Genomic DNA, 9,799 nt, shown 5'->3' with positions numbered 1-9,799 from the left:
TTAGGTGTTTTTTAAATGAGAAGTTTGCAGTCACAATACTAATAATTTGAGTCAATCTTGCATCAATTCACTCACAATATCATTACAATACGCATTACTTACCAAGTAGCAAATACAGATTTGATCGTATATACAAAATTATACATACCTGAAATGTATGGTCAAGATTTGAAGAGGATTTCTTTAAGAACAGGCAAATCTTTTTTCCAATCTCAACTTGATCTTGTCTATTCGTCTATTATGTTTTCAGAAATCCGAGATCGAGTTTCTGCAAATACAATCAATTAAGAAACGAAGAGTAGACAATGAGTGCGTCCTGAAGCAATTGATGGAAGCAAATATGGAAACGACTGCATTTCGCGCACGACGTTTTCAGTTTAACTTTAAAGAAAAGTAAAAAAAAAAATGTACGTAGAATGGAAGGAAAAGCTGTGCGTGAAATGAATTCCTAAATTTCAAAACAACAGCAGCAGCAATAGATTACATTCGATCACCTGTCACAATGGAATTTTACAATTTTTATTTGTTTGTTTTGTTTAATTTACATTACACGATTATCTCAAACGGTATGCTGGAAATGATAGCGGGAATCGAATTGTTCTAGGTTGGCACGTAAAAATTGCCATTCTTTGATAAATGAAAACATATAAGATTGTGCGCTTTGTTTCGGTAATAAATAGTAATTGAAAAACTTCGATAATGCTGCTTCTGCTTCTCCTAGTTTTCATTGGTACGTATCGTATTTTGCATGTGTTTTTAATGTGTTTTCTTTTTCTGATAATTTTCAGGTGGAGGTGATGCCATCGCCAGGTTTTACCTGTTGAATCGGCAATCGCCAGAGTCGAAGACGGAAATCACTGATGAGAATTTGCATTTGGTGAACGCTAATCTCACCGTCAAGTTCATTATTCACGGATGGCTAGAGAGTTACGAAAGGCAATGGTACACGGACATGACGAGAGCTTATCTGCTGCGGTACGATTGCAATGTGATCCAGGTGGATTGGAAGGAAGAGGCGGCGCAATTATACTCGGTCTCGGTGCAAAACACTAAGATAATCGGTAAGGTTTCAATGTTCAATTCAATTTAAAGTGATTGCTCTTTTTATTTATGAAAGGTGATAGCGTCGGAGATTTCATCGTGAAGCTGAACAAGAACCTGGGTTTGGGCTTGGAGAAGGTGCACGTGGTGGGGCATTCTCTGGGAGGGCAGGTGAGCGGCTTTGCGGGGAAGGAGGTGCTGCGTTTGATGGGCAAGAAGATCGACAGGATCAGCGGCCTGGATCCGGCTGGACCTGAATTCGAGGGGAAGGATACGACGGAGAGATTGTACGTCGGCGATGCCAACTTCGTTGATATCACTCATACGGATCGTGGTGTCTTCGGGTACAAAGAATCGATTGGAACTGTTGATTTCATGCCCAACGGAGGTGACAGGAGACAGCCTGGATGCACTCTCTTAGAGCACGACAATCAACTTACTTTGGTTCAAGACAGTAAGCATATCCGTGAACTTGTATTCACCGTAATCCATGGTTTTTATTTTCCAGTATTTTGCAGCCATATCCACAGTTACCTCTACTTCATACAGTCCATAAACGATAAATCCCAAATTGCCTACAAATGCAACAATTATCTGAACTACAAAATAAACCTTTGTTCGATGAACGAGAAGACCATCTACGGAGAAGACGTGGACAGAAACGCCGCCGGCACGTTCTACTTCAGAACCACCGCTGCAGCTCCGTACTTTACGTAATTCCCGACCAGAAATACATGAATATAACGACTATTCAACCAATGCACCAAACTCCTGTTCTCTTTCCCAAAAGTATAATTGAAAACAATGTTAAATCTTACATAATAAATGTGCAGCGGGTTATCTCAAATTGCAAATTCTCCAAATACAACAACGTTTATTTACATTAAATAAAATATATTGTCTCTTTAGTTATTTACATTTAGTCAAAACTGTCAATCAACTTTGTAGCATCCTCCTGTTGTCGAGAATCAGTTTCTTCAAGATCAAATCGCCGACGTCTATGAGATCACCGTTCGCTTTTTTGTCTGAAAAAATAATAATAATAATAACAAATGGATTTTTTTGATGAAATGAAGTTCAACTCACCTTTGTAGTAGATCACTTCGCAGGTGTTCGCCATGTCCGGGTCTTCGGCGATGAGCGAGGTGAGTGTTTCGTAAAATTGGTTGATCAACTCCGACTTGTGCTTCTTGTAGTATTCTGTAGAAGTTGAACGATTATTATTCGGGAAAATATGTTAAATGTTTTTACTGATTTCAGAATGATACCTGAATGCAGTCCAGTTTTATTGGTGACTTCGTCGAGGGTCTTCAGCGGCGTAGCGTACTCGGCGCATATGTACAGCTTCTCTTGTTGATTTCCCGACGTGTAATTGATCTTGTAGACGGCATTCTTGTAGACCCTGTTGATGACGCCCGCCCTGTTCTTGGTGATCGGATCCAGAGTCTAACAAACAAATTAGAAGGAAAACTCGGATGATCGGGTGATCACACGTACCTTGGCCTTTTCGATCCTGCTGGAGACGCTCTCGAGGGTTGGCGGACAGTACAAGGACAGCGGCACGAGGACGTACAGCTTGTGCTGATGGAAGTTGACGTTCTCCTCCGCTTCGTAGATCATCATCTTGTCCTTCAATCCGTCTTCCGGCGCCAAATTGATCTTCAGGTAGCCGTGGTAGAAACTGTGCGCGATTCCGGATCCGTAATCGAGGCCCATCATGTCTGAAATACGCAGCGAATACCGAAGCGGGTAATCGTCCTACATCAGCGGCCGCATCAGCCTCATCATCCGAACGATTGAACTGATAACTTACCAATTTCAGGATGTCCTTCAGCAGATACACGGCGGCCAGGATGAGCAACATCGGCAGGTTTTCGTGTCCGGTTTCCCAATTGTAAGCGAGCAGGAACACGCTGGACGCCGCGAAGAAGATGGAGATCTGTCTGGGGAGGATCGTGAAGACATCGTTGATCAGCAGATGGAGGGAATCGTTGTATCTGCAGTGCAGGTATTTGTACTCCTCCGCAAAATGCGTCAACCGTTTAACGAACGCAATGGCGAAGAGCACCAGCAGGAAAAGCGAGAAGTATTTCACTGCACGAACATAAATATAATTTACATATACTAATAACTAATACTAATGCAAATTGCATTTTGCAGAAGGAGACTGAATGCGAAATTCAGCTTGGTCTACTCACAAATGAATCCTGCGGACGGATATAGAACGAAAGCAACTGAAAGCACACGAAACGCATTCGTAAGTGTTTTAAGGAAATTTATTCGTTCAAAACAAACGTTTTATAATGCTTTTGCTTCTCACATTCGTCATCGTTTTTCTTTTAACAACTGCAATAATATACTGAATCGTATTATAATATTGAATGAACGAATAATAAAATAAACAGATTAAGTAAACTGAGCCCTAAATAAACATGTTAAGGATTTGGTACTTCCGAGTATAAATAACAGCATCACTTTTAGCTGATGTGTTCATAAATTATATTTACGTAGCAAGAACACGATCGCAATTAGATGCTGATAAGAACGGGCCTCGTTCTGCCTCTCTGGCGGAATGCTCTTCGGGAAGACTCTTCTGTTCTTGGAATTCGTCCTCACGTACTCCTGCAAATCAGTACGAAATCAGTATCTTGCGATAATCGTCCAAAAAAATCAAATGAAAATTATTGTTAATTACTTTTGTTAATCAACTTTGATTAAAGATGATGCAAGAATTTGAATGATTTATTTAAAAACAAAATGCAACTGAACGTCGCTTACTTAATTTTTATCAGTAGATGATTGTTGTAGATCAGAGATAATTGTTGTTGTTGTGTTAAAGATGCAATCTTCGTGTGCGATTGAATGAATGATCTTGTTAGTTCGAATGTTAAATTTTTGCAACAAATACGAAATGCACTTTACTTACGATTTGGTCCATAGTCGTCAAGAGTCTGGTAAATACGACGATGTTATTGAAAACGATCAAAGGAAATGAATTTATTTATGAATTTGAAACAATGTAAAGGAAGTGGGTTCTGGCTCAGTGCAATATTGTGGGTCACGAATCTAATCGAATCGAATTCGTTCCATGACTAATGCCAATGATGCCAAGTTTCAAGAATCCTAACCAGGAAGGACCAAAGTCATATGAAAAAAATATCATGGTGGCTGTGCCCAGCTGTGCCGCTGTCACCTAATCGTTAGTACACCGGTAGCTCTTCAGTAGGCGCCACAAGTACAAGAGTTAATTAATTTAAATTTTTAAAAATTCTTATAAGATTCCAAACGAGTTTTACTATTATTATCATATAAATCTTTTTGAAACCTGCAATTGACCAATGCGTATTATTTATATCCAAGTGACAAAATGACAAAAATTACAATTATTTCATTTGTTATATTATATCGTATTGAGGTTATGTAGCTTTGTTTTGTTGTAATCAGTTTTAGGTTATATCTGGAGTTGAAGATGGGTAAGCCCCCCGTGATACAGAAGAGGGACCAGAAGAAAACGTTGTCTGCACAGAAGGGTAAGAAGGAGGTGATCAAGAACCTGCTTGTCAATCCCTACGATGAATACTTGTAAGTACACTTAATGATTTATACAAATTGCAAATTACACAAAGCAAAACTAACACATTCGCAGTCCGGAAATGAATCAGTCCGAAGCTGCCGGCCTGCTTGAGTTCTTGGAGCAGTTGCCGTCCCTCAAATGCACCACCAAAATCCCATGGGCTGACATCAAGGCAATTCCCAAGGAGTCCAGGAAATCATTCCGAGCAGAGCAAAGCCCAGATTTTCAACCACCAGAGTCTGAGATTAAGTAATATTACCTGAATCACGTTAAATGAAATGAAATAAATTGAACTCTTTACGCAGATCCAATTTAATTTTTGGTGTCAACAAAGTCACCCGACTGCTGGAATCCGAAAAGTGTCCTGCCTCAGTGCTGATAACAGCTGATGTGAATCCCAGATACATGGTGAAGCACGTCATAGATTTGTGCGTTTTAAAGAAGGTGAACGTTCTGGTGGTGCCCAAACTGAAGGAGACGCTTGCCTCATCGACTGGCATCCCCACAATAGTTTTAGGCCTGAACAACGTGCGAAAGTTCGACGCTTTCAATGAGAAAGTGAAGACGCTTTGCGCTAATTATCCCGTACCTGAAAGGCACGCGCATTTTGCCGAAGACGAAGCGTTCTGTGCGGAATCCGAGCAATCCGTTGTCGAGGATGAGGAAATAGCAGTAACTAAAAATTTCCATTTGATCAGGACGGATCCTAATGTCAGGGTGTTCGTGCCGGAGACGTCGAAAGCGAAGTCTCAAACCAATCCGATCGATTTCCTCTCCTTCGACGATCGGAAGCCCGCTGTTAAGACCAATTACATAGGGTTGAAGGTGAAATCCGTTAGGAAGAACGCGAATAGACCTAAGAAATTTAAACCGCTCGTGTGATTTAAGATTTAAGCTAATTAAATAATAAATATATTTTCTCTTACATTGCCTAATCGCTCAACAAATATTATATGTGAATGGATACATCCATTAATTATTCTATAAATTACAGATACTGTTGTTGTCCTCAACCAATCGGATTGCGCCATTTCATTTAAGCCTCGTTCTGATTGGTTGCGAAAACGCTTTATAATCGCTAGAGAATATTTAAGTAATAAAGTGCGTGTCTTCATTGTGGTTTAAGGGATTTTGTGCGTTAACGGAGAGATTGTGCGTTTAGCTAGGAAGCGGTTAGATGTTCGAGCGAATTCATGGGCTATCCTTGAATGCCTTCTCGGTGGATTCGTAGTTCTGGCTCTCGGTGGGGCTCTGCTTCAGAGGTTGCACCTCGACCGCTTCGTGGGAGTAAGTGTTGTTCCACGGCTGCTGCTCCCCGCTGCCGAACAACCCGTACACAATGATCTCGATCGTGTAGAGAATTATCGTGGTCCAGAAAATGATCCTCCACGAATTGATAGATGGCTGAAAATGATGAATATATTAATATTTTATTGCTTTTCGATGTTAGAATTTAATTCAAAACTGTTGTCAATTGATGTAACTGATTTAAAGTATCGTTGCTATAGCGACCAAAACAATATTTGTTTAATTTTTAAGTTGACTGTGTGTACGTACGTCGGTTTGTATTAGTTTTCCAACGAATATCGGAACGATGATTCCCGGTATTGTGGCGGCGGTATTGGTGAGTGCCATCAGAGTGCCTGCGTAGTTTGGAGCGATGTCGATGTGATTGGAGAGGAATCCGCAGAACATTCCACCGACAGCAGTGACTGCAAGCGTCATCAAGACGACTGCTACGATCTTCTGGCATCCAATGTAGCTGAGTAGCAGGAAACAAAATGCCGGCACGACGGAGGCGATGAGCGTCGCTATTTTGCGTGCTCTCGTCGTATCTATGACGCCTTTCCCTCTGAGTACATCCAGCGTGCGGCTAAGGATCATGCTGAAAATCCACATGCTGAGGAACGGTATAGCCGTGAGGACGGCGTTCTCGGTAATTTTGAATTTCAGTACGGATTTCATGTAGATGGGCAGCTCGATGAGAACCATGTACCATCCCCAGTTGTTGCATGTGTGCGCTATGAAGATGGCGACGAAAGCGGGAGAGGTGAGCACCGATTTCCAAGGGACCGGTAACTTCTGCTTCCTCTCCGACGGTCCCAGCGATTTGATGATGTACTCTCTCTCATCGTCATCGATGAACGTCTGCTCTTCGGGCGAGTCGGCGATGAGGATTCCCCAGAGGACGAGCCACACGCAACTGAAGCCGCCCATTATGTAGAACACCGACTCCCAGCCTAGGGACGCTGCAATGACCCCGGTTGACAGCATGCTCACGACCGTCCCGAGAGCCGTCCCAGCGTACACCAGGTTGCTCATCACGCTCCTCTCCTTCGGAGGTGCCCATCTGGCGAGCATCACGTGCATCGCTGGAAAGGTCACACCTCCACCGATGCCTTCGGCGATTCGCATGGCCAGGGCCGCACCGAAGTGGATCCTCGCGGAAGGTGGAGTGAGGATCGTTCCCGCTACGTTTACAGCCACCGCGAAGAACATCGTCCATTTGGCGCTGAAGAGTTCGGCAATTCTACCACCCGGAATCTGGGCTATGATGTAGCCCCAGAAGTAGGAGCTCAGCATCGCACCCTGCATAGTTCCGGGCCAAGTGAAAGGTCCGTCCTGAAATCACACATTCCAACATCTAATCCCTATTCATAATATAAACACTGAACAAATCTACTCTACTCTAATGATGTCTCCGTTTTTAGGTTCTTTGATCTTAAGCAGACTGCAAGGTATTTACCTCGAATGAAGATGAAGAATTGCTGGCAGGTTCCAAGCAACTGTCGTCGTTGGTCAAAGATGAGGCCTCGTTGATGGGGTTCGAGAGACGAAGCGCCGTGTGATTGACCATGCTCACGATTGCGACGCTCAGATTAACCTTCAGGCCGTAAACGATCGCCATCCCCAAGGAGCCGAGGGTGGCCAAAAGGTATCTGGCAGAAATCCATTCTGCAGACATGAAAAAAGTACAGTGAAATGCTAACGTCCACGTTTGGAAGAAAAACAAACTCACTTCCACAAATATTTCTTCTCGTCGGATTCTCCATGATCCCTTCTTCTAAGCTGCACAGATAACAAAGTCCTGATCGCACTTGATGATTGTTGTGGCCATATGTTTTGTTTCGTCGCAGATGGGAGTCTCTGGAGTATCGAGCGGGTCGACCTGTTGCTCGTTTTATGCTGCGTTCTGTGCCTGTGCTCTCGGCGCCCTCGCGAAATAATGATCTGCCCCAGAAAGCGACGTGCAGAAATACACGGAGCGCGGCGCGACTACAGAAATAGCGATTCCATGCACGAATTAAAATAATGGAACAAAACGAAGTGCATTCCAAATAAGAATAGCATCAATTCGAACCAAATCCTAAGAAATATTAAGAAGCTGAATAAGTTTGTCATTTTTTCTATGCGAAAAATGCATATTAATTTAATGATTGCGTCTTACTTAATTCAATCGATGGAACGAGTTCGTGTGGTGCAGGGAACTTGCGGTGTACTTGGTAACGGAAACCGACAAGGTTTATCAATCGATAGATACGGAAGAGCAGATAAAATCGGTGTTAATGCATGTTTTCACGGAATTTTCTGGACTCTTCCATTACAGTTGGCACGTAACGCGCTCGTACGTTGAAAGCAGTTCTTAGGAAGATGTGACGCATCATCATCATCGACGGTTCTCGAAAATCTTCTTTGGAAACACTTAAAAAGTATTCGAAAATTACCTAAAACATATCAACAATTAACTGAAACATTTCACATTGTAACTAATTTAGAAATGTTTTAAAAATGGATATATTAACGCAACTGCGATATTGAATATGGAATTTTCAAATTTGACTTTAATCACAAAACTGTTGGCAACTGTGTTCGCGGTAACGCCACTTTTGCGCGGAGAATGATGCTCATTTGTTGACCGGCGTTCAATGAATCGACGTGCGCTCCCGTTTCGAAAATTCAAAATTGTTGTGTAATCCATTCAAATCTACTGAATTATCTCGTATCCTGTGAAAACCATCATCGGAGAGAACAATCCAATTAGAATATGGCAATTAACAGTGAGTAATTAATTCATATTTAATAAAAAAGAAGAGTCGATTCACACATACAACGCTTAGGAAATCTTCACTTACGTGTTTGATCGTGGTTTAATTCAAAATCAAAGTATCGCTTATAATTATGTGGGTTAATTAATTAGAAATTGCGTCGTTTTCAAAATGGCGAAAGGACGCGTCCCCTCCCTCAATTTTTATCTTTGTTTTGACAAATTTCGAGCTCGCGAAGTTAGAAACAATGCATTTTTATTGCAAAAAAAAAAAGACAAGTTCGGTCGAAGTTGGCACGATTGTGGCGTCCTCACGCCACAGTAGTGCGCGTCTCTCGCTTAAGATAACTTCGTCTTGATTATAAATTCGTGTAAATTCACGGATTTTCAACAATTTTCCAGTAAAATTTAGTTAAATAGAAAACCACAGATCTACTGATGACGATTAGTTGTGAGTATTTCAAATAATAAGCAATTAACACTCAATAATTGAATTCCCTAAAGATTTTTTTTTGTTCGTTATATGGATGCAAGGTATTAATTATACCAGGTCATTCTGTGCGTTAATCACGTTCGCAGTGATTCGTATAGAATGGCAAGACCGCCTGTGCTAAAACCTTCTCGAGGTGCATCCGTTAAGGTGGTTGCTCGTATCCGAAATATGCGAGCAATCACCGACAGATCACAGCGGATCTAGGGGCTCGCGTTTTCCCCGAAATTTCATTTTTTGTATCGCGACAGGTGTCGTTAAGAAAAGTCTTGGCCATTAGCCGATTCTTAGTCTTACATTCTGATTTACAGTGTTTGTGCGTTATTTTGAAAACAAGTTTAAGGCTTCGGCTCTTGTTCTTCAACCGTGATTGCAGTTAATTTAAAATCTCGTTATTCAATTTGCTATATATTTAATATTAGAATCACGGGAGTGTTAACATTCCGGGTATTTTGTGCGTATTTTTTGCTAAATTATCGTGAGTGTTCGGAGTGCCAACCAACAACGAGGGCTGAGATGGAGATGTGCAGAGATGCAGTTGGTGATGAAGACATCAAGTAGTAAGTGATTTTATACCACACGGGATTCAAAACAAGCAGCCCTCCCTCCTCAGTCTTAAAAATATATTTTCATAATTTCAATTATTTTC

The 9,799-nt window shown here is 41.7% G+C and overlaps 4 protein-coding genes across 7 annotated transcripts; 2 read left to right on the top strand and 2 right to left on the bottom strand.

The window, feature by feature from the left end:
* Positions 1-655: 655 nt before the first annotated feature.
* Positions 656-1,949, top strand: LOC108557105 (pancreatic lipase-related protein 2-like). Its single transcript, XM_017913502.1, has 4 exons — positions 656-730; positions 789-1,061; positions 1,118-1,495; positions 1,550-1,949. Exons 1-4 carry the CDS (start codon positions 700-702, stop codon positions 1,756-1,758), a joined length of 891 nt encoding a protein of 296 aa, XP_017768991.1. The 5' UTR covers positions 656-699; the 3' UTR covers positions 1,759-1,949.
* Positions 1,901-4,145, bottom strand: LOC108557104 (stimulator of interferon genes protein). Of its 4 annotated transcripts, none has more exons than XM_017913498.1 (8): positions 3,968-4,145; positions 3,549-3,663; positions 3,240-3,275; positions 2,855-3,165; positions 2,539-2,799; positions 2,310-2,487; positions 2,128-2,241; positions 1,901-2,066 (listed from the first exon to the last, which is right to left on the bottom strand). In XM_017913498.1, the coding sequence occupies exons 1-8, from the start codon at positions 3,977-3,979 to the stop codon at positions 1,978-1,980; spliced, it is 1,116 nt and encodes a 371-aa protein (XP_017768987.1). In that variant the 5' UTR covers positions 3,980-4,145; the 3' UTR covers positions 1,901-1,977. The 4 variants fall into 4 exon arrangements, with proteins under 4 accessions (XP_017768987.1, XP_017768988.1, XP_017768989.1 ...); XM_017913499.1 differs by having other exon boundaries at positions 2,855-3,135; positions 3,968-4,144; XM_017913500.1 differs by lacking the exon at positions 3,968-4,145 and having other exon boundaries at positions 3,337-3,611.
* A 17-nt stretch (positions 4,146-4,162) lies between these two features.
* Positions 4,163-5,540, top strand: LOC108557106. The gene is made up of 4 exons (XM_017913503.1): positions 4,163-4,240; positions 4,486-4,623; positions 4,688-4,864; positions 4,921-5,540. Exons 2-4 carry the CDS (start codon positions 4,511-4,513, stop codon positions 5,495-5,497), a joined length of 867 nt encoding a protein of 288 aa, XP_017768992.1. The 5' UTR covers positions 4,163-4,240; positions 4,486-4,510; the 3' UTR covers positions 5,498-5,540.
* Positions 5,541-8,302, bottom strand: LOC108557103 (putative inorganic phosphate cotransporter). The gene is made up of 5 exons (XM_017913497.1): positions 8,064-8,302; positions 7,635-7,982; positions 7,362-7,570; positions 6,173-7,237; positions 5,541-6,019 (listed from the first exon to the last, which is right to left on the bottom strand). The coding sequence occupies exons 2-5, from the start codon at positions 7,666-7,668 to the stop codon at positions 5,807-5,809; spliced, it is 1,521 nt and encodes a 506-aa protein (XP_017768986.1). The 5' UTR covers positions 7,669-7,982; positions 8,064-8,302; the 3' UTR covers positions 5,541-5,806.
* Between the last annotated feature and the right edge of the window lie 1,497 nt (positions 8,303-9,799).

Source organism: Nicrophorus vespilloides, unplaced genomic scaffold (genome assembly GCF_001412225.1).
Source record: "Nicrophorus vespilloides isolate i.1.1-1 unplaced genomic scaffold, Nicve_v1.0, whole genome shotgun sequence".
Classification (NCBI taxonomy): domain Eukaryota; kingdom Metazoa; phylum Arthropoda; class Insecta; order Coleoptera; family Silphidae; genus Nicrophorus; species Nicrophorus vespilloides.
The sequence above is the reverse complement of the archived record's forward strand: the minus strand, read 5'-3'. Positions and strand labels throughout refer to the sequence as shown.